The sequence below is a fragment of the Xiphophorus couchianus genome, chromosome 22 (assembly GCF_001444195.1).
Source record: "Xiphophorus couchianus chromosome 22, X_couchianus-1.0, whole genome shotgun sequence".
In the NCBI taxonomy this organism is placed as follows: domain Eukaryota; kingdom Metazoa; phylum Chordata; class Actinopteri; order Cyprinodontiformes; family Poeciliidae; genus Xiphophorus; species Xiphophorus couchianus.
The window spans coordinates 12,745,350-12,769,375 of NC_040249.1; the positions used below are offsets into that span (position 1 = coordinate 12,745,350).

At 38.0% G+C, this 24,026-nt stretch overlaps 2 protein-coding genes across 3 annotated transcripts; both read left to right on the forward strand.

Moving 5' to 3' along the window:
* The first annotated feature begins 1,561 nt into the window (after positions 1-1,561).
* Positions 1,562-15,342, forward strand: oga (O-GlcNAcase). 2 transcript variants are annotated; one of them, XM_028007716.1, is made up of 19 exons: positions 1,562-2,086; positions 2,923-2,974; positions 3,067-3,164; positions 3,296-3,426; positions 3,540-3,711; positions 3,799-3,897; positions 4,013-4,297; positions 4,788-4,946; positions 5,027-5,217; positions 5,399-5,653; positions 5,742-5,945; positions 6,618-6,792; positions 8,741-8,794; positions 10,170-10,255; positions 11,256-11,360; positions 12,252-12,343; positions 12,426-12,618; positions 12,709-12,868; positions 13,293-15,342. In XM_028007716.1, the coding sequence occupies exons 1-19, from the start codon at positions 1,921-1,923 to the stop codon at positions 13,427-13,429; spliced, it is 2,814 nt and encodes a 937-aa protein (XP_027863517.1). In that variant the 5' UTR covers positions 1,562-1,920; the 3' UTR covers positions 13,430-15,342. The 2 variants fall into 2 exon arrangements, with proteins under 2 accessions (XP_027863517.1, XP_027863518.1); XM_028007717.1 differs by lacking the exon at positions 8,741-8,794 and having other exon boundaries at positions 1,563-2,086.
* Positions 15,343-16,484: 1,142 nt separating this feature from the next.
* On the forward strand, positions 16,485-18,750 carry npm3 (nucleophosmin/nucleoplasmin, 3). Its single transcript, XM_028007719.1, has 5 exons — positions 16,485-16,657; positions 16,780-16,865; positions 17,025-17,144; positions 17,225-17,318; positions 18,208-18,750. The coding sequence occupies exons 1-5, from the start codon at positions 16,585-16,587 to the stop codon at positions 18,330-18,332; spliced, it is 498 nt and encodes a 165-aa protein (XP_027863520.1). The 5' UTR covers positions 16,485-16,584; the 3' UTR covers positions 18,333-18,750.
* The last annotated feature ends 5,276 nt before the right edge of the window (positions 18,751-24,026 follow it).

Consider the following 24,026-nt stretch of genomic DNA (forward strand, 5'->3'; position numbering starts at 1 on the left):
ATGCCACAGAGTTTAATCGTGGGACCCCTCTTATTTAATATTTATATTATCCTGTTGCCTCAGATTATAAGGAAAAAAGATTAGTTACAACTATGCAGATGATACACAGCTCTGCATTATGACTATGAACCCATTTAAACATGGAGCAAATGCACAGAATAAATCAACGTGTGGATGTGCCATAACTTGTTTCAACTGAACAGAAACAAAATTAAGTTATTTTCAACCTAAAGAGAAATGATCAAGAGTCAGCATGCACCTTTAGCTATTATAACTGGAAACCACTATTTAGGCCTGAAATCTGTGTTTATTGATGGACCCAGATCTGAACCTTCAGAAACACACACGGACAAAAAGTCAGCCATCTATTAACTGAAGTTCATTTGCAGGATTAAAAAACAAATATCCCAGAAGATCTAGAGAAACTTATTCAAGTGTTTGAGCACATCACCCCAGTTCTAAAGTCCTTAACAATGCCTACTGGTAGCACAGAGTATAGACTTTAAAATACTTATGTTAGTTTTTAAATTGCTGAAAGACATGGCATCAGAATACATTAGAGATCTGTTATCATATTAACCTTACAGACCACTCAGTTCTATTGGTTCAAGTCTACTCTGCATCCCCAGAATCAGAAACAAACATGGAGAAGCGGCATTGAATTTTTATGTTCCACTATTTTGGAATAAACTTCCAGAAAACTTCTGCGTTTCTTATATATATCTTATATATATATATACTTGGCTAACAACTTTTCATTCTCTTTCTGCCATAGTAGTGTTTTTTTTTGGTTTAATTATGTTTTATCATGTAAAGTGCTTTGAACTGCTTTGTAGCTGTAATGTGCTACACAAATAAGCTTACGTTACTAGCCTGTAAGACCAGTCAAACTCAACTTGTTTTTACTATATGTTAGCAACTCAGTCCATGTGGCATTAGGTAATGTTGACTCCACAAAAGTACCAACAGAATATTGGGAATTGGTGTTAAATGTTTATTTTATACACTAGCACCTATGTTTATTTGTGTATTTGTGTTGGCTTTTCTAAAATCATAAGGCAGGTGAAAAAAGCATTGTTGCTTTTTCCACCTGCCCAAGAGTATAAATCTGCAATTATTTTATTACCATAGTATAATGTATTTAAAATGTGAATGTAAGGGGTTTCTGTAAAAAGCTGTGGAGATAATTTACACAGTCACTGAACATATGGACAAACTAAAGCATGATGGCATATTGAAAATTTTTTAGTAACCCTAGTCTTTTATTCAACTTAGCTTTAGTTTTTGATTAATACAATTAATATTTTTTTCTATCAACATGTGATTTACTTATTGCAAAAATATAACAAATTATATAAAAATTTTTTATATGTATATCTAATGTATATATCGTTTTTATCTTTCTTTTTTTTTCTAAATACGTAAATATGTAAAAAGAAATGTGGGTCTTCAGTTGCAATGGCGTCTGCAGAGAAGGTGCTCTCTCTACACCTAAAAGCTTTGCTCTGTTTTGTCACCTAGATCCGGTTCTGACTGGTTTGAGCTAGTCTCATGAGCATGCGCACTCGGTGTAAACAGGAAGAACCAAGGAAAAGTAGGTTAAATTTATCATAAAGCGGAGAGGATAGTCGGATACAGACGGACGAGGGTTTTTCTTACTTCATAAATTTGTCCACATTCGTAGTATTCTTTGTGGTCTAAAATTGCTAACAATTTTAGAAACATTTTGCAAAAGCAAGTTTTGAATTTCAGTGAAGAATATTGTCGCTAACACCGTGAGCTTTACCGACGTTACGCGGAGAGTGACGCGGTGCATTTCCTTTGGGGTGCCTGTTTGTGCTAAAAAACCTGCATTTGGTTTGCCGCCTGTTTTTTTTTCCTCTCCGGATTTTGTGATTGTGTCAAGGAAACCCTTGTACGATGGTTCAAAAAGACAAGACTTTAGACACTCCTCCGTTAGATGTTGAACCGAGCCCCAGCCCAGTCTCTGGAGAGGCTTGTGTGGAGGCCCCGGGCCCAGTGGCGGACTCCAGCATCGTAGTGGAAACGACGGGCCACAGAAAATTCATTAGTGGTGTAGTCGAAGGTAATGATGACTAAATATAAAAATGCTATCTATATTAAATTGTTTGTTTTTTTATTATCTGTAAACAGTGAGAGATTGAACATAGAAATGCTGGAGTGATAAGATGCTCTTTGTAATTTATCATTATAACAATGATGTGTTCCCGGAGGCAGGTAGATTAAATTTTAATGAGACTGTGAATGTGACATTAACATACACTGAGTTGAATGTTTTTTTTTTCTTTGCTTGCACCAAATGCATGCTCACCATCCAGGGTTTCAGCTCAGTCTGGAAAGTTCTGGAATCTAAATTGATCGCTTATTGGGGAAAAAAATGCAGTAAAAAGATAGATATTCCAAATTTAAACATTTATCGTCTACAAGATAAAATCGTGATTCATGGGAAATGGAAGATATTGTAGGTCGAGTTACATTCAGGTTTATTCCATTGTCTTTCATTCTGCCCATGCAAGCTTTACCCCCCTCCCCAACTCATAGAAGACCTATAAAATGGGGGCATTTGGACAACATTTTGGCCTTTAGATGATCATAGATCATGCTTTTGGACCTTTTTTTGCCTCTACATTAATTTAGGTAGTCCAATCCAGACTTATCATTTCAAGATATTATAGATTTGAGAATACCAAAAGGCTGTAAAATAGTCTAGTAAAATACGATCAAATGGGAAGCCAGAATTAGCATGTGTGCATGCAGCTTTAATGTCCTTTCCAGCTATAATTCATATCTGAGGGGTAAGTTGTTTAATATGGCAGCCTTGGGGGTCAAAATATGCTGCTAATGTGACTTGAAATGGAAAGAAGACCGCATTGAAACTCATTATATGTTTTCTCTATGTAGGTTTTTACGGGCGTCCATGGACTATGGAACAGAGAAAAGAGCTGTTCAGAAGGTAATGTGCATTCTTCTAATTAAAGGTGTTAATAAAATAATAGGTAATTTTGGATTATGGCACTGATTGTTCTACATTACCAAATTACACAGGCAACAGAAGTGGGGGCTGAACACATATCTTTATGCACCTAAAGATGACTACAAGCACAGAATGTTCTGGAGAGAACTGTATTCAGTGGAAGAAGCAGGTGAATATTTTTGACTAAATTTCTCTTTATGTCCATAACATAAAAATGTTGTGCTTGAGAAACATGAATCATAGTTGTTAACTGTGTGTATTTGTTTTTTCTAAAAAAATTTTATCTCATCTGTTTTGCAGAACAACTCATGACTTTAGTTAGTGCTGCCAAGGAGCATGGAATAGAGTTTATATATGCCATTTCCCCTGGATTAGACATAACGTTCTCTAATCAGAAAGAGGTTTCTGCACTTAAAAGAAAACTTGATCAGGTATTGAAATATTTTAACACTGGAATAAAATCTTAATTATGGGCACATCCCTAATGTACTACAAATTCATTTCTTTGATTTAATGCCTGCCATCTTTTCTTTCCCTCCCTCAGGTTACTCATTTTGGCTGCAAATCCTTTGCCTTACTTTTTGACGATATTGACCACAACATGTGCCCTGCTGACAAAGAAGTATTCAGCTCTTTTGCTCATGCTCAGGTTTCTCTAACTAATGAAATCTACCAGTACCTTGGAGAGCCTGAAACCTTCTTGTTTTGCCCCACAGGTACTCCATTTTTCTTTGCAAATTTATACAATTCTCAATGCCTCTATTATCATTTATTTAATTATTTTCTTCTTTGCTGAAATACAGAGTACTGTGGAACATTCTGCTACCCAAGTGTCTCGCAATCCCCCTACCTCCGCACAGTTGGAGAGAAACTCCTGCCTAGCATTGATGTGCTGTGGACAGGTGAGTGTAAAAGTGTCCTGTCATATGAGCATCATTCCATTAGTTCAGCTAAATCTCATTGGTATTATAGTTGCGGAATAAAATTGACTATTTTAATGTCCTGTACTATCTGTAGGTCCCAAAGTGGTTTCTAAAGACATCCCAGTGGAGTCCATTGAAGAGGTGTCAAAGATCCTGAGAAGAGCCCCTGTTATTTGGGACAATATTCATGCCAATGATTACGACCAAAAGAGGCTCTTTTTAGGTCCGTACAAGGGCCGTTCCACTGAGCTCATCCCCCGGCTGAAGGGAGTCCTCACCAACCCCAACTGCGAGTTTGAATCCAATTTTGTCCCAATTCACACTTTGGCCACCTGGTACAAGTCTAACATGAACGGGGTTCGCAAAGATGTGGTCATGAGTAAGTATGAGCCAAAGCAGCAATCTCAGCATGAAAAATATTACACTGAGAGTTGCTATGCAGCTTTGAAAAGTTACATTTCTCTCAATTTTACAAGTTTGGATAAGGATACAAATACTTAGAATTATTCTGAAGTCTGCAGAACAGGATTAGATAATCCTATTAAATGTGCACTCATGCCAAAGAAAACAGTTGCTCTTAAACAGGTTTGGTTTAGATCCTAGAAATGATTTCTACTCAAGGTATTTTGGAATTAGAAGAAATTTGCTTTAAATAATCAGAAGTTTGTTTAGGGTCTCCCATCCACCCACTTTTATTATCTCTGACAGGTCCACAGTGGTAGATTTGAAAAATAATTTTGTCCTTTCCTTACACATAGGAATGTTTTGAAGTTAAATTAAACTTCTGTGTGAACTCTTTACCAATATGAAATTGTGATGATGTAGCATAATGCTTGTAAGTTATTAATTTGCTTCTCTCTCTGGACCAGCTGACGGTGAGGACAGCACTGTGTCCATCCAGATCAAGCTTGAGAACGAAGGCAGTGATGAGGAGCTGGAGACAGACATGCTCTACAGCCCACAGCTCGCTTTAAAGCTCGCTCTGACAGAGTGGCTTGCAGAATTCAGTGTGCCTCTCCAATACAACAGTAAGAGCAATCCCAATAAATATTTTAGGTGCCATGTTTTTTAAGTGAAAACCCAGTGGATTAACCCTGTGCTCCTTCAGGCCGACAGGTGCCTCAGAGTGGTGCCAAAAGCACGGCCATTGATGTATCTTCCATGACAGCTCCGTCCCTTTGCTCCTCCACGTCAGTCACTACTGTGTTCCAGCAGCCCATTATGTCTCCTGCAATGCCCCCTCTCCTCCTCGATCCCCTCCCACACTCCTTTTCAAAAACAGTTGAAGAGGTAGAAGAGGTGAGATTTAAATAGTTGTATAGTTAATTCTAATAATTATTCATGCTTAACGATGCACAAAGTTGTTTGTATCATGAAATAATACTTTATGATTTCTCATCCCTCCGCCCGTCTCATTAAACTGTTGTTTTCAGGTGCTTTTCGAAAAAAAAATATTGTATGATTTACTGTGTCTATGCAGGTGGATGTGGAAAAGAAGGATTCAGATGAGGAGCCAATGGAGATGGTGGTAGAGAAGCTGGACGAGCCAGAGGCAGAAGCCGATCCAGAAGAGAAAGACGTCGCTCCCATCTTGACTTACAAAATGGCAGAGGACCTGAAGCCCATGGATACAGACAAGGAGAGTCTGGCTGAATCCAAGTCCCCAGAAGAGTCAATCCAGGAGGATTCTGGGAGTGATATTGCTCCTATGCAGACAGATGATCAACTCAAACAGGTACTAAGATTCCTTATATTTGAAGCTTAGGATAAAAGTATTGCAGAATAAACTTCTAAATTCAAATTTTTCTTTTTTTAATCGTCAGGATCCGTATGTGCCCAGTCCCATCGAGAAGCCTCTGTTCACACCAGAACCTCCAACACTCGAGGACCTGTGTCTCCTGGCTGAGCTCTTTTACCTGCCTTACGAACATGGACCCAAGGCCACACAGATGCTAAAGGAGTTCAACTGGTTGAGAGCCAACAGCAGCGTCGTCAGCGTCAACTGTAAGAGAAAAGAAAGTGAAAAGGTGAGATTATTCTCTAAGTTGGACTTTTCTGAAGAGAGAGACATCTGTGTGAGAACTGAGGTGCATTATTAACTGAACCAGCTGGTAATGGAGTTGAAAACAAAATGGTGGATGTGTACTACCCTCAATGTCCATTGGGTGGTGTTGGTATGATGGTAAACTGGATGCTTGCACAGTGTTGAGCCATTCTTGTTTGTTTAAACAGCTCCCCTCATATTAAGTCACCTGTTATTTTTGTGTAATGACACTTTAGCTCGTTACAGGGAAAAAACACAGGTATAAACAACAGAAAGATCAACCCTTTAATTATTTAAGCTATATTTGAGGAAAAATTTCACTGTCGTATATTAAACCAGAATTATATATTTTCTGTGAAAAAGTCGAAACAAGAAATCTTAAGATTTATGCTGTAGTTTTCACAAAATGAATTCAGTACAGTTGAGTTCAAACACAAATAACAACAAAGACAAGCCGATTTAATTAATCTCCAGATCAGATCAAACCAACACAAAGCAGATTGATTCTGTTTATAAAGCCTATTGGTATTAAACAGTTACCTAAGGAAGACAGGCCAATTAATTGAGCTGCGATTTCACATCCCAAATCGAGCATCAATGAACCCCTTATGATTAACAATGAGTGTTTATTATCTTTCTGGATCTTTACATTCAGGTGGCTGAATGGCAGCTGCGGGCGGAGAAGTTTCAAGACATGTGCTGCTCCGTTATCCACATGTTCACACGGCTGTCCAACACAGCCAACCGCACCATCCTGTTCGACCTCTACCCTTACATCTGGGACATCAAGAGCATCATGTCTATGGTCAAGTCTTTTGTTCTGTGGCTCGGTACGTATTGAGGAGTTTTGGGGCCTCTTCGTCTTGGCAAAAAAAAAAAAAAGTAGCTTAGCATCTAATATGTATACACAAACGCGTATTTGTTAAAAGAAACTTTCAGAAAATTAGATTTAATGGAGCAAACACTTAGATCAGTTATTGATTAGGAGTGTAGATTTAATAAGTGAGGTTTATTTAAATTTTAAAATTTTAGCATATTCACAAAACATTTGTACATCACAATAATCTGAAGTTAGTTCTATAAGCAATCAAAGATCCTGTTAGATCAGTTTGGCATAGATTAAGCAGAATGCATCAAAGAATTCCTCCTTTTGAACACATGTTGATTGTTTTCTGTAATTTACATGTTTTTACGTCCGACTGAATGCCGCTTGCACTGCTAGCAGCCTCCCTGTTTATCCAACGAAAAGTTCAACATTTACGATATACAGTATAGATGATACCACTACAGGGTTACTGCTGCTTGCTGTGTGTCCAGTCACTGCTACATTCCCACTCAGGCACACTTGCCTCCATTTCTGTCTGTGGGGACGGGCATAGGGGAAATCCCTATCCCCCCTGTTTCATGCCCTGGCGCGCACGCGAGCTTGGAGAGCAAGTTGACTGACTCATTGTTGAAGGCCATTCTGGTGCGTAGAGAAAAATAAACTCAAACATATCTGAAGTGTTTTAGCTGAAAGTATTTGAGATATTACTGAAAATATTTTTGCAAAATTGCCTCAGAGATGAGGCCGCTAGGTGGATGATGATTATCACCTGATTTGTTACCGCAGTCTGTATTAGGCATGGGCCGGTATGAGATGCTCGCAGAAAAAATACTGAAACTTGCATAAAAATACAGAAAATCAATAATCAATCCTACTACTAAAAAAATTTAACCTATTGTTATAATATCTATACAATCAGAACACCAGCTAAAAGTAGTATAATTTAGATGTTTACTAACCTGAAATGTATATTTTATTTTTATTTTTTTTATTTTATTTGTGGAATAGCACAAGTATAACACAAATTAGCTATATAATTAATAATCTGCTTAGGTAGAGAAGAAATGCTGCTTGTAGCTTGCCAAATGTAGTTCTTAAGCAGTGGTATTTAATGAGAGAGATGTGGTCCTCCTTTAGTTAAACACAATCACTGTCCACGCTTTTTTTAATTAGAAATATTTCCACGCAAATGATTTTGTCTTTCCTGTAAATGAGGGAGAGGTTTTTTAATTCTATAGCCAGCTGGTGATATCAGGATTAGGTGGGGGAGGGTCAGCACTGCATTTCTCTGGGGGAAATCTGAGTATACAAGCTATAATTTTTCACAGCAATGATAAGCCGTCGTAGCAACAACCGGCTCATGCCTGATTTTTATCGTCAACCTTTAAGGAAAGGAGGTGGTCTCCTGCCGTGGCAGCAGACGTGCCTCTCCGCACTTGTGTGCGGTTAAACACTGGATACAGTTTGAGTGGCATCCGATGTCTCATTCTTTCAGAGTTGCATTGATTACCCCGAAGCACCAGCATGGCCTGTAGGTTACTTCCTGTAACCCAGTTTCATTCACAGGTTTCTTCCCTGTTCAGCTACTTTGTAAAGCTGGGATCCTAGCCAACAGAACACAGCAGGCAGCAAAACCTGCTCTGGAAAAAGGCTTCACTTCACACATTACACGTCTGACTTTACCTAAAATGGACATACTTTTCTATAAGCCAGAGACACTGAGAAAATCGGTCTCCATATTTATTTAATTAGATTTTTATCTGCTGCCGTGTTGCGCAGTCTCTTAACGCTATGTTTGTTTGTTACCATACACAAGTTGTCTCATCAGTTGACATGAATTTCCCTTGATGGAAGCCTTGCAGCCGGCACTTAGTCACAATCTCCCTAAATGTTGTGCTAAGAACACCTACTAATAACTATTTTCTACTGTTTTCTCCCTTCACTATGTACAGATGGAAGAATCCACAGTACAAGTTTCTACTGCTATTGGATCGACAGTGGCCGATGTATGCACAATGCAGGCGTTGTCTCTTTCCTTTGTTCATGTTTGAATTTGAACGTAAAATTTTTTTTTTCTCAAACCAAATTTATGTAAAACGATTGAATTGGAGGAAAGGAAACAACCCTCCGGATGAAGTCACATCCTGCGCAGCGATTTTTAAGCTTGAATTCCAGTGGTTAACTCCAAAAATTTCTCTCTTTAGCGGCATCTTCCTAACTTGTTTTTTGTTTCTGTCAGTAGGCCTAAATAAACTCTCAGACCAGCCTGATGCACCTGCCCAGAGGAACTTGAGTTTTGGCCTCAACATTAAATTTATACTTTTCTAAATGGAGGAAGTAAGCTCATATCCACAGTATCTGGATTCAAAACAAGCAGTCACTCCTGCTTCTTGTTTACATTCTGCTGATCCAGGTAATTCTGGTGGAGGTAAATCCACAGAGATTGAGCTTTTTTTGTCTTTTTTTTCTTAAAAATAAGTGAGTAATGTTCAGTTCAGGGTTCCTTCATGCGGGTGCATCTGCGTGCTGTGCTGTCAGCTCTTCCCAGGACATTGTTTTGATCAGTATGAGGTTCATGTGTAAAGCAGGGCTAGGCATCCTGCACGCGCGCTGCATTTGACTGGTCACATGACAGGGCTTCTTGTCAACCAGGTTCAGACTTTGTTAGCAGCTGTTTTATTCAATCTGTTAAAGGATCATGCGTGCTTTAGATATACGCTTTCTCTGCTGTGTTTTGACCCCATAGTTATCTTTTATTTTTATTGTCTTCTTTTTTTTTCCACTTTGAGTTGTTTTATCTGTGGCTTTTAATATAAAACTGAGAGGCCCTTTAACTCTGGGAGTGTGCCGAGTTCCTCTCGTTCAGTCTTCCTGGTTTTTAATGACTCGTGCTCCCCCCGTCATGTGACAAGGCAGATAAAATGAGAATGTGACTTCACACGGGGTGCTAAGATCAGTGGGGTGATGGCAGCTAAAGCTTTCTGTTGTGAGCCATAGACAGAATAGTTTATCCCACTGTTGGTCAGTATGTTCCATTGGCAGGAGGAGTATTACCTTTCTTTACACGCAAAGGTTGGAGGAGATTAAGAAAATGAGCAGATAACCTGCAGACTGAGATTTATAGCTGGTTAATTTAATTGCTAAACACATAATCTTGCTTTTGAGTTTCACCATAATTCCACAAACATGAGATTTAGATGCCTGAACCCCATCACATCATTGAAATATTTTTATGCACCACTAATTTATTCCATTTTATGTTTTAATGATAAAAAAAAAATAATTTATATTACATATTGCCCCCTTCATTCCCCACTCCTTTCATCTGTATCAGAGCCCCATCCTGTGGTAACAATGTCCGCTTGGCTCTGCTCCTAACAGGGTGTCGTAGTCAGTCCTCAGCACAATTCCCTAAAGGAGAACAAGAGTCCTGGGCCTTTAGGGGAGGTCTAGCAGGAGAGTTCCAGGTATCTAATGCACCGAAATAATGGCAATAAAAAAAAAACCGTGCTGTGGAAGACGATGGTAAATGTGCGCAGGTATGATGAGGTTTGGTCTGTCAAAGGTGAGCTGAACGTAACAAACTAATCTTGTAACATCCAGGTTTTTAACTTTGGAGAGTTATCAGACTCTATGGGTGGAATGGCAATTTTCCCTCATTTCAAAAAGAGCCTAAAGCCGTTGAATTTCTTTTTGGCGTGGCATTTTCTGGTTGACGTCTTCTAGTTTCTTTCAGCAGCTGCCAAAGGAGATGCTGTTTTTCCCTGGCGCACGCGGCGCAAGCGAGCATGGCTAGGTTTTATTTTCATGACATGTTGTTTCTTTGCAGGAAAGCACAGCGCAAAAAAATTATAAATAAAAAAGACCCCTGTGTTTGCGAGCGCACGCGCAAAAAGCATCGCAGCACAAGCGAGTACGCAAGCGTTTGTTCAAAGGGAGAACTCCCAAGATTAAACACACCAGCCTCCTCTCTAAAACACCACTTCCATTTGGTATGCTGTTGAGCAAAAGGACTCTTATTTGATTTCCACCCCTCTGGTTTTTTTTCTTGGAGTTCTCCATATTTCTGCGCCAGCATCATTATTTTTCTCAACAGGAGGGTCCTGCGCAAGCGTAATATTGCGATGCCTTACCAATGGGAAAGGAGCATCTCCTTCAGCCAGTAAAGCCTTAGTCAGACCAAAACGAAACCCTCACTTCACTGTGTTTGCAAACACTTGTGTTTTTCTCTGCTCCAAGGAAAAAGTTAGAAAAAAATGTGGTGTTTGCTCTAGTTGTCCACTGTCAGACCAACAAGGAACTCTGGGTCATTGATTAATCTTAACTTTCAAAATCCTTTGTTGTGTTTTGCGGTTCGTTTTGGGTTGACAGTGGCACGACTTGGCAAATGCACAGTTAGGTAGTCAGCCGAAGCAACAGACTGCCTGTTCTCTGTTAGACTGAACCTCTTTGTTTTGATACCCACAGAGATTGTTGCCAATAGATGGGGCAAACGATCTTTTCTACCAGCCTCCACCTTCTTTGCCAACCTCCAAAATCTATACCATAAGGCCATACTATCCCAAAGATGAGGTAATGTCCCTTTGATTGTAGCCGTACTTTGGTGCGCCACATTTCTGTAGCAGTTTGCTCAGCAATCTGTAAGATACTGTTGTACTGATGAAATAGGAACGATTGGTCAAATGTAATCAATTGTTGAAAAAATATTTAACAGATAACTTCAGGGTGCCAAACAGTTTGGATAATGATGGGATTTGATTTCCTTATTTTTACAGCTTATTGATTATTGAAATAACTAATTTAGTAATCAAATAATCATTAACTGGAGCATTCAGAGTCTAAAACATGCCATTGACTAGAAGAACAACTCCCTCAGAGCAGTAATTAAGACAAAGTTACGTACCTTTCACAAAATTACATACCTTTCACATTCCAGATAAAATTCTTTGTCTGTAGATTTGTTCTACCTAGAACTCCTCAGGTGACAGAGTTTTAGCTTTACCTGTTTCAAATTCTATATTAAATACTATTTAGCACCAATTATCTATCCAATTATTAATCAAAATTGTTGTCAATAAATTGACCCTGCCCTATATTGACTCGTGGAAATATTTACCTGCAAATGCATCTTTTGCTACAAATGATCAATCGTTTTTGAAAGAAATGCTATGCTATGTTGCTTTGCGTTAGACAATAAAATGTTTATTTAATGTTTGTTTAAAAAGCAAATTGTTTAAATGCATTTTCGCATGCATTTCTAATATTGCATAAAATAAACTTAAGTGGTCAAATGAAAAAACTGCAGAATGTGCCAATTTCAGATGACTAATTGAGCTAATTACTCGATTAGTCATCGGAATAATATCTTGAATAGAGATGACCGAAATAATCGTTAGCTCTAGTAGCAATTAGCCGGCTTCCTCTGAGAAGCTTAAGTGATCGCTGTGTCTGCTTCTCTCTCAGGCTTCAGTTTATAAAATCTGTAAGGAAATGTACTGCGAAGGGATGGAAGATGAGCCATTCACTGAGGGGGAACCTGACCTCATTGGGGACAGGTAAAACATCAGTATGAAAGTTATCATCAACCTTTGACTGAAACCTACAAGTAGTTGTAAGTAACCAAGCATCTGATTGCAGGCTAGTTGGAGGACTGCTGACAGTGAGCTCAGACTATGGGTTCGTACTGGAAGATGACCAGGGGATCTGTGGTTATGCTCTCGGCACTGTAGATGTGAAGCCTTTCATCAAGAAGTGCGAGTCGAGCTGGATTCCCTTCATGCAGGAGAAATACCACAAACCAGACTGTGAAAAGGATCTGTCTGAGGCCGAGGTACGATCTCACTTCATCTGGATTGGCATCCTGCAGCACAGTGTCTCCTGTTATTGACTATATTGCATGGTCTATGTTTCATTTCTGTAGAAGATGATTCTGAGTTTTCATGAGGAGGAGGAGGGTCTACCGGAGTCTTTCCTGTCCAATTTCCCATCTCTCATCAAGGTGGACATTCACGCCAAAGTCACTGACCCCAGTGTGGCCAAAAGCATGATGGGATGTTTGTTGTCTTCTCTTAAGGCCAATGGTAAGTAGCAGCTAGATTAATGCAGATTAATGAAGATTGGCCTGCCTGTATGTTTTTCAGTGTAGTGTAGGAATTCACAGGGTCAAAATGTGTGTGTTTTGAGTTATGTTATGTTTGTAATTGTAAAACTTCATTTTAGGTCAAATAGCTCAAGTTCAGCCACTCAGTCTGACTCAGTTTCAGGCTCTTGGTGGCCAAAGTTGGTAGAGATGTTCCCCAAAATCACTTTCCACAGGTGGTTCTACAAAATACTGACTCAGAGTGACTGAATACAAATCCATGCCACACTTTTAATATTTTTTGAAAACCACAATTTCTCCCACGCCACTTACACATCTTTGATCTGTTTAAATACATTTCTATCAGAATACATCAAAATCTGTGGTTGTCACATGTTTAGTCTTTTCTTTCTCCTTCCTCTTAGGTTCCCATGGTGCTTTCTGTAAAGTTCGTCAGACTGATAAACGAATGTTGGAGTTCTACAGTAAACTGGGATGTTTTGAAGTGGCCAAAATGGACGGCTTTCCCAAAGATGTCATCATTATGGGACGCAGCCTTTGAAGAAACGCACAGTGACAGAGCAAGCTCGAGTCAACACACCTTAAGCATTTTTGGTACCTTCATGTGGATAAAACTTTGGTTAATTTTATACTGCCATTAAATTCGGGCTCGCCCCAGGATGTGCTGTGATGTTTGGATTTTGTGTAAACAAGCACAAGAATCGCACAGAAACCATAATCCACCCTTAATGGGTGTAGCTCAGTTGGATTTGGCAGTTCAAGAGCAGAAACATCCAATAAGAGTTCTCTAGCCACTCCCACATAGTAACATCAAATGTGGCCCCTAGGACTGTTCTAGTAGGACTCCCAAGACTTGCCACTACATCCATCCCTCCATTCATCATCCCTCTGAAAAAGAAGATGATCGTAAACAGCTGCAGCTATGAGAAAAAAGGTGGCTCCTAACTTGGGCTGTCATACAACTTTCAGCCTTCTGTTTTCAGCCTATTTTGTAGTTACACAATAAAGATGTTGACGGGAGTTAGACGTCAAACAGGAAAAGAGGTGCTAAAAGAATGCCTTGTGTTAATTTTTTTTTCTACATGTCTACTGGGAGATGAAAACCTGAACATCTAAGAAAGTGTTGATGAAAATTAGCCAAGGGGTTCTTTGAATTTTTGCTCAAGTAGCTGCTAACATTTGCTAAGCAATAGAAAAGCTTCTACATGTTTACAGTTTGCTACTCATTTTTTGTTGTTTTTTCTTTGCTTCACTCCCCTCCAGCAATTACTCATTAGATCTTCATGTTTGATTATTCATTTAATTTAAAAATCTGTAGCATTTTCTGGGGCTTGCTTTCCATTATTTTTCTCACGGTTTTTTTTTTTTTTTGTACGTTTAGTTTGCTTATGCTTTTCTAGAGATTATTAAGATATGTGCATTGAGTTTTTTCCTAATTGCAGTGGAATATCTACTTGATTCCCCCCTGTCGTGATTTTTATTTTGTTTTTTTTTTTTGAAAGAAATTAAAATGTATCATTGGGACCAAAATATTTTAAGTTTCAGTAGCCTTTGGGTTTAGGTGCATTGGTTAAAAATACTTCACTTCTACTGTAGTTAAACTGTCTGTTGTACACTTTAAGTTATTTAATCACTGCTTTACATTAACCTCTGAAATCTCATACTTTCATTCAAATGAATGTAATCTCAGACGAGCCTCTGTTGGTGGTTCCATGTGTTTCAGCTGCAGCTTTAAAACTGTAGCTAAATTACTGTTGGCCTTTTTCTACCCGTGTGTCAATTGTTTCCTGTTCTGACTCATTTCCATTTGTTTCTGCAAATGTATAGCTTTTCTTTTTAGTGAAACATTTTGTCTAATAACAGGCGAGTTTCGTTGGTTAAACGAAGATCAGCGGTTGCTGTCCCGTAGCTGCCTGTCAATGTGACATTTCCAACCTGTACAGTCGTAACGTGCATGAGGTGTGTTGGATTTGCTGTGGCCGACGTTGGTTACAGTTGCCTCTGATGTTACATAAAAGAGGAAGCATGCCACTTTGAACTACATGCATAAAAGTGTTGTGCTTAGATGGTTTGTAAATATCATTTGTGAAGTATAAAAAGGTTTTGTATATTATTTTTGAAAATTGCTTCCATTCTGTTTTAGTGGAAAGAAAGCAGAATGTTAACCCCTTGTTGGACAGAGCTGTCCCACTGGTCAACAAGGAATGAAACTAGCTAACAGACCTGCTCTTCTGCAAATGAAGTTGGTTTTTAGTTTCTTGACTCTTCCAAAAGGATATTTTACAGTTTGATGCTTGTGATTTTTTGTTTTGTTTTGCCAGTTGCAGAAATCCCTCAGACCATACAGTTCAGGTTTGGGGATGGGATGGGAGTCATTAAAGTGACTGTTTGTTTATTTCTGTACAAATTTCTATGTAAGATAACATTAAACTAATAAATCATATAAAGTTCCTGGTTTGTGTCTTTATTTCACTATTTTTTTTAATTATCAATCCATCGAAACTGAAAGGGTGATCAGAGATGCTTAGTTTTACACACCTAAATATTTCTGTGGCTACATTTTGTCAGTTTGTTTAGTGTGTGTGTGTGTTATGTGTGATTTGTGGTTAAAGATCACATGTTGATATTCTGAAAATATTGCAACAAAATAGAATTTAAGTAAAAAATTTTATGAAAGGTTTTTTTAAAAAAAAAATATATAAAGTTTATTTTAAAAGATTGAAGTAATCAGTGTTTTGGGGGTTTTTATTTCTATTTTTTTAACTAAATTGTGATGAAAATCCTAATCTGAACAGAAATGTGACAACCCAATTATATTTTAAAGGTTTAAATTCCCAATTTTACAACCCCAAAACTTAGGTTTGTGTTGTAAAGAATTACAATATTTAATACCGCCTTGGATAGTTGCATGTTTTATTTTTATATTGATAATTTTGATTAGAAAAAAAATAAACTTTTTTCAGATATTCTCTTTTTTAGTTTTTCTTTTTCAAAAGGTTGAGAAACTATTTTTGTTTGAATGCATTATTTTCTGACTTAGGTGTTAGGGTCTTGGGTACTGATATTTGAAAATGCAGCAATGAAACATTATTGTGGTGTGCCCTCAATAAGAAATTAGTATATCTACTTCGAGTGTACAAATCATATTTTTTGGAATTTGCATTTGTTTTTTTTATTTGTTTTCCAAATATTGCGAGGGAATTGCTATTTAAATGTACGTTTATTCTGATTAAAATGAAGAATCAGATTTCGGCGCTTGGCACTAATCTTACTTAACGATACGTTACTAATTTCAGAAAAGTGGCAACAAAATTGATTTCTGGGAATTTTAAGCACTGTCCTGAACATTAGTATTATTCTGATTATTATTTATAACACTTTATACCCCCAGTAATTTCCGCTGTTTTGTTTTCCAAAGAGCTATTGCTGTTTTAAGGTGTTTATACATAATTCACTTTCGAAAATAAATCAAAAAGAAAGGCGGAATAAATATACATGAGAAAGAAAATGCACCAGCGACTGATTTTATTTCCTTGACGGTGATTGGTCAAGAGGACCAAAACAAAAATCAGACCAACTGGCGCATAAATATGACGTACCTCTTTCGCCCTTGCTTTGCGACGCTCTCCTTTTCACAGAGCGTTGGTTTATCTTAAAAATTTAGGATTTAAGCCAACTTTTGACGCTTCTACAAAAATGTCTTTCACTGATGAGGAATCCTCGGTCCTTCAACAGACCACTCAGCCAAAGATGGAGAGCTTCTTGTTCAGTAAGAATAGTTTTAATCAGTTTCAAATGTTGCTCTGACGGCGCACACGTGGATTTTTGAATGCTGTGATGTCTCGTGTTATGCTGCCGTGTATAAATTTCATGGTTTTATTTTAATTCCAGCCTGCGAGCTGTCTTCTAAAGTACCCTTCTACACTTTCCAAGGAGATGAAGAAGAGGATCTCGAACACTTTCTGGAACTTAGAACCGTATGTTCCGTTTTTACTTTAACCTTACTGCGCACGTTACGTCTGTCGAGGTCTTTGGCCTCGATGTTGCAACTTTACAAACCCATTAGCAAATTTTATTTTTTCCCCCCCTTGGATTTGTGTTGCAGAAATGCATTTAGATAACAATTATTTCCTCAGATTTGCCTTGGTGTGGGAGCCAAGGAGGAGAGTAATGTGGTGGAGGTAATGGCCATTAATCACCTGGGAAAGAAAATCTCAGTACCCATAGCCAACCTTCACATCAAGTGTCTACCCATGGTAAGTTAATCACATAGTCAAACATTATAAAGATGAAGCTGTCCTGAAGTTAACTTACTTTTTTTGTTCCTTTTTTTTAGGTGAGTCTGGGAGAGTTTGAGCTAAAAGCTCCAGTGACTCTACGACTCAAAGCTGGAACAGGACCAGTTTCTGTCAGTGGCCTGCACCTTATCGGTAACTTTTACTCTGATACAGGCTGCTTACAAACCGTTCACACACTTTGGAGACTTTCACGTTTTGTTAACTTACACAAATACGAATGTGCTGAATTGGGATTTTATATGCTGTATGGACAAATGCAAAGAGACATAATTTTAAAGCTCACATGGTTTTAAGTCTTTTCTTTCTTTTTATTCTAAAGAGTGACATTTTCCCACGTTCTTCCTCAGTTTGATTTAGTTCCAGGCTTTGACTAGGCCATTTGAACACTTCTAAGCCATTCCATTTCAACCTTGACTTTATCCTACTGAAAGGTGAAACTCCACCCAGGTCCCAAGTCTTTCACAGCCTCTTAATAGTTTTAGTTTTCCAGAACTGACCTTTTTTTCCCCCCATCAACTCTCACCAGTTAAAAAAATTCCCACCACCGATGGCGTTTGAGTGATTTGCAGTGTTTTAGTTTTCAAGCAATAACCTTATGTAGGGTTATAGCTTGGTAGGACAGCCATCAAGATCCGCTGTCCTGCCATGTTTGGACGCATCTCTGCTCTGAACACTTTGATCAAAAGGCTGAATTATCTACTTGGCATGTCAACAAGTTTTGCAGGCTTGGTCATTCACTTAATTCTAGTGTGTTGGAGTAGGGATGCATCCAAAAGCTGCAGGACAGGGGCACTCAAGGACTGGAGCTGCAGACCCCTGATGTAGTTTGAGCTGATGGTCCCAGTGACTGGAACTGGACCAGTTTCTCCAAGTCCAAACTAGTTGACTACTTTAACTATCTATTTGAAATTTACTCAAACATACAGAGAGCCAATGGAGCTGCATTGTAAATGCTTGAGAAAATGATAATAATATTGGTCCATTATTAAATTCTGATCCCGTCTCTACCTTTCTTTCTCAGTCTCACAGAATGAAGACTCCGATCTGTCTGAGGAGGAAGAAGAAGAGGAGGAAGAAGAGGATGTTGAGGAAGAAGAGCTTCCTGCTGTCAAACCAGCAAAGAAGAAGAAGAAGAAGAACCAGTAGACAAAGAGGACACTTAAATGGATGTAAGAAGTGATCAGGTTTTTTTTGTACCAGATGGACAGATTTTACACCCTCTTCCACACAGCTGCGTGAAAGCTCAGCGCGGTGGCAGCTAAACACGCCGTTAAAATGATTGGATAAGACAGTTATTTGAATAAGAAGTGTTTTTTGATATCAAAATATTCACTCTTTTTTTTTCTTTTTTTTTTTTACTGTATATATAGTGACATTCCCGTTGTAGTAATTTCACTGCACCATCACTGGTGGGAGGAAAAAAAAAAACACGCCTGTTGCCACCAGCCAATGCTAATATCATTTATAACATTGTGTTTGTCCTGTTCAAGGAAAACATGTTCTGAATGAAAGAGATTTATATACAGTTCAATAAATGTTTGACAATAATCCTCAATGTTGAAAATAGGTTTTGTTCAGAATTTTGCATACACTCAGGAATGCATCATTTCTGTGCTTTTTGTGATTTATCCAAGTAGTTCTCATTTCAGGCTGGTTTATTATGCAACTTCAATGGATTTCACAGCTTATGTTACTGTGCATTTTCTTAAATCATACAGATGCATCTCAGATTAGAATATTATTGAAAAGTTCATTATTTTAGTATGTTACACTGTTTTCAAGCCTTTATTTCTGTTATGATTTTCTGCTAATGATAATGTTTTCAGATAATGAAAACATTTAATATTAGAATATAACACTGGTCCAATAAACATTTTCAATATAAATGTGGGCTTACTGAAAAATATGTTGGGTACCTGTTTAAAACTTATTTCACATCAGATTTTGTTACCCATGGAGGGAAGTATTTTGGTGCAAAAGTAAAATACTGGCTGAACCTGATGAGTCATTTACAGGAACATGAATCCTGTACAAACACAGACTGGGAAACCCAATCAGAGATGAAGAAACTATTGCAAATGTAAAATAAGAAAGGTTAGAGCTCACATAATGCATCAAGACCTTCATTTGTGATGTGATAAAACTAAAATTGACCATAATGACCTTTGTTGAATATAAAGAAAAAAAAGGTAAATGGTGTCTAGGCTCAAGGATACAATTTCAACTGAGAAGTTGCATTATAACGTCACTACTGGATGGAGCCCAGTTTTAATGGGCTTGTTTATACTATAAGGTCCCTTTTATTCTCTGTAATCCAGGGGTGTCTAAACTTTTGTCATTTTATCACATTTTTTTACCCTAATTAAAAACAAAATATCTCCGTCTACACCAACCATGACACCCCTTCTATAATGTTTCTGCTAACTCTGACTTTATTTAAAGTTAAATGAACAAATGTCAAGACAATTCAACTATGGATACATATGTAACATGTACACATACATTTTACATTATATGTAGTAGAAGTAGTTTCTTAGTCTACTATGTTTACATCACAACTGGTCATTTTAATGGGTATCTGCACATTTGTGATCCACTGTAGCTTTTTTTCCATCACACATTTGATGTTATAACAGGCCAACCCTCATCAACTGGCATAATTTTGGTCTTATAGTAGAATTTACCGAAGGATCAATATGAATTTCACATTTTAAAGAGACCTATGATGTAGCCATATGTTCAGATTTCTCACAATTATAAGCACAAAAGTGTATTTAAAATACCTGAAAAGCAGCCGAAGCAGAGCTGAGGAACAGAGAGATGCGTAAGCTCAGAAATGTCCTCTAAACCTGACTGCAGGCTGACTGTAAACCACCACCAACAATGAATAACTCAGAAGCAATGTCCGTTAAAGCTTTATGGAGGCAGATGGTGGTTATATCCAGTTACAGTGAATCATCTACATACATATTCTCAACTGTACAAACAGCCTTGCAGGAAGACATGGCCTGTGATGGGAAGCTAGGCTGTGTTACTTAATGAGCTCACCTGCAGATAGAAGCAGCTGTTCTGGTTTGTCTCAGCGGGTTTTGTTGAAGGGATCTTTTGTGTGCTTGAAATACAAAGAGAATTGAGTTTCTTTGTTCCACATCCTGATCTGTTCAAACTGTTTAAGACATTACAGCTGCTTAATGAGGGGTTTTCTTTTTCTTCCAGGATTTGATTTTAAATTGTCAGTCAATGGAAGTTACATGTAACTCACATGATCTTCCATGACGCCCACGCATCTCAGGAGGAACATTCATTTACTTCACAAATTCAATTAACTGAAACTCTTATGCAGTAGAATAGAGACTATTACACACAGGAAGCATTTATTAATGTTTGATGATTGCAGCATACAGCTAATGAAAATCCAAAGTTCAGAATATGAGAATATAACATAAGAGCAATAAAAATAAAAAAAAGCATTGCTTCTACAGAAATATAAAGTTATTGCATACACAAGCATAGGGAAGAGTGCTAACCTGACAGTTCTCCAGCAGACCCTCACTGACACACACCACAAGGAAGGTAAGCCATAAAAAGGTCCTAACTAAAGCAGCTAGCTGTGCAGAGTGTTGTATCCAAGCATATTATTAGAAAGTTCAGCATGCTGCACCTAATCCAAGTTGCCTGAGGTCCATTATGAAGGTTCCCCAAACAGAGTCATGTCATATTCTGGTGACAGTCCACTGTCCAGCATCAGAGCAGCCACCTACCAGGAAACATTAGAGCCCTTCATGGTTCCCTCTGCTGAAGGATTACGGAGATGTTACATTTAGTTTTGCAGCAGGGCTTGGTGGCTCCCCACTCGGACTAAATTAGCAATATCTGCTTTGATGACTACAGTGTCGTTTCTAGTTTAACCAGCAATAAACTCAGCTGACTTGAACCCCACAGAGAACCTGTGAAATACGGATAAGAGGACAATAAGAGACTCCCAAGTCCACAATTCAAAAAACAAATGTGCAGCAAATGCAGAGGCTTTTTAGTGGGATACCTTTTCTATGATACAAGTCACCCTTTTATTGCTCTTATGTAATATTCTCATTTCTGAATAACTGGATCAGCTTTATGCCACAATCATCAAATTTAACTGAAACAAACACTTAAATACAGCATGAGCTGCCCTTTCTGACTCAAAATTCTGAACTTTCACTGGTATTTTTTTAGTTTTATTTATTTTTTTGGTATTTTAAAGAATCACCTAGAGTTCAATTGTGAATGTTGACGGTCAGGACGCAGCAGTGGGAACATGTATCCTGACTCAACCCTGCTTCCGGTGCGGCCATGGTGGGTGATGCCCCTTAATGACAACCGTCTGGAAACGACACCGCTCCTGTCAGCCAATCACAGGGCACCAACGTCATTCGACAGGTGGGAAATCAATGTATTACAATCTTCCAGTTAATGTCACCTTCACAGAGAGCAGGTGCTGCTGCTTCTTATTTTCTGACTCATAAACCACACCGGGCCGCTACACAGAAGGCTGAGGGAGTGTTTTGGGAACATTTGCACCAATTTTATTGGGCATAAGGATTTTATGGTCCAATGCTGCGCCCCCACTTTCATGTAGGTTACCCTGTCCAGAGGAGTGTTTGACACAGAGTGCTTAATAAAATAGTAGAAACAAAAAAAAATGTTATTCCATATGGGTGTTCTGGCAAATTTTAGTGTGAAATTTATTATAAATGTGTCAAAGAAAGTGATTTTTTTTTTTTTTTTTTTCAAATCCTGAGGGTGTTTTGTTTTCAACTGTCGGTATTTTGATAATTTTCCTAGATCTTGTTTTTCTAGTTCCATCACAACTACATATTAATTTTGCTTTGCTCTTACTTTGTATTCCTTGCTGTGCATGCCTCCTCATTTTATTTTTCACTGTAATTACGGTTGAGAAAATCTCTGCGCCTATAGGTCCGCAACGTGACAGCTCTCCTTTCTATACAAACTCTTAAATTAAAAACGTGAGTGGTCGTTGTTTAATAATTATTAAACAACAATTATTATTATTATTACTATGCTTTTTGCTGTTTAAAGCAATGATAAGACATATATCATTGTCATGTGTTTATTTCTGTTATTGTTGCTTTGCAGGTATCAACAAAACAGTAGAAACAGTAGAAACCTGAATGGAAGTAAAAACACATGCGGAGACTGAAGTTTGCATTGAAAGCCCCCTTTAATCTTCACAAATAGAGACTTATTTATTCCAGTTCAATGAGAGGAGGTCAAAACTAAGTCATTTAGGGACATAAAACTCCCTGATTATTTGTAATTTAATTTTAAGTCTTTCTGGTAACCATCCATGTCTGCATGTCTGAACACTGGAAGGTCCTACAAAGCAGAATAATACAAAAATTAAAACTTTTTTCCCTGCCTGAAGTTGCTCTTTCAATTCCTTAAATATAACTTTAAAATATAAAATCTGCATGACTCCTTGTTAGTTTATTCAGTGGGTTTAAACAAGTGAAACCAAGGACCGTATGATAAAAGAAACAAGTAAGAGTAATCATATTTTCTATTACTGATATGCACATAGTGGGGTGTTGTCATTTTAAAATTCAATTAAATTCATTTTGTGGATTGTAACTATGCCACCGTAATATTTAAACTCTCTGGCTGCTCTTCGTCATTTGTTGGATTCTTCTGTGGCCTGACTTTTAGAGTTGACACTCAGTAAGGTTCTAATTTTAAACCTTATTTTTCTCCACCATCCACCTGGAAATGTCTTTTATCCACAGCAAAAACAGAAGAAATACGGTCAAATTCACTGTTTGTGCCTTTTTACACATGTAGAAGTAAAAACAAGCTTCTCTTATTGTTCTTTTGACACTGAAAATAATTCAAGTACAATCAATCAATCAATCAATCTATCTATCTATCTATCTATCTATCTATCTATCTATCTATCTATCTATCTATCTATCTATCTATCTATCTATCTATCTATCTATCTATCTATCTATCTATCTATCTATCTATCCATCCATCCATCCATCCATCCATCCATCCGTCCGTCCGTCCATCCATCCATCCATCCATCCATCGATACTTTTAGCGTTTCCACTTGCAACACTTCACGGCGACACTCTAGTGTTTCCTAAAGTTACCATGGTAACAGATAACACTGCTCTGTGCTCTGATTCAAAAACATCTGTTGAGCACAGGAGAGCTCTAAAGTGTCTACTATATTCATAATTCATGTGATGTGAACGTATTATCATGGCTTCATTTGAAGCGGTGTTTGCCTGTTTCTCCCCAGCTGAAATTTGAAACACACGACACTGGACTGGTTCATGTTACCAACGATTTCCACCAGCAAAAAATAGACCTCTGGATCAATAAATGTTGGCTATGGATCTTTGTGTTTGATGTGGGCTCGCTCTGTGGGCATCTCTTGGTTTTCTGAGTTGGCGTTTTGGCACAGATTTCAAAGCAGATGAGGGTTAGAATCCTAAATGGTTGATGAATGGCCACTCTGTTTGCATTATGCTCTTTATATAGAGGGATGGAAAAATCACAGATTCAGCGACTTCAAATGATCCATAACGCAGCAGCACGGCTTCTCACAGGAACCAGGAAGCATGACCACATAAGGCCAACTCTGGCATCTTTACACTGGCTGCCTGTCTTTTATCGAATAGATTTTAAGATTCTTTTGTTAACTTTTAAAGTTTTAAATGGGTTAGCCCCCCCTTATCTTCGGGACTTTTTAAATCTCCAGTCTGTGTCCAGAACGCTACGATCAAATAATCAGTTATTACTTACAGTTCCTCGAACTCGACTTAAGAGGAAAGG

Excerpts from the sequence above, each read along its gene's own strand:
- oga (XM_028007716.1), top strand. The coding sequence starts at position 1,921 with ATGGTTCAAAAAGACAAGACTTTAGACACTCCTCCGTTAGATGTTGAA. Across the intron at positions 3,165-3,295 it reads GTATTCAGTGGAAGAAGCAG|AACAACTCATGACTTTAGTT; the intron begins GTGAATATTTTT and ends TCTGTTTTGCAG. Across the intron at positions 3,712-3,798 it reads CTTCTTGTTTTGCCCCACAG|AGTACTGTGGAACATTCTGC; the intron begins GTACTCCATTTT and ends GCTGAAATACAG.
- npm3 (XM_028007719.1), top strand. The coding sequence starts at position 16,585 with ATGTCTTTCACTGATGAGGAATCCTCGGTCCTTCAACAGACCACTCAG. Across the intron at positions 16,658-16,779 it reads GATGGAGAGCTTCTTGTTCA|CCTGCGAGCTGTCTTCTAAA; the intron begins GTAAGAATAGTT and ends TTTTAATTCCAG. Across the intron at positions 17,145-17,224 it reads ACATCAAGTGTCTACCCATG|GTGAGTCTGGGAGAGTTTGA; the intron begins GTAAGTTAATCA and ends CCTTTTTTTTAG.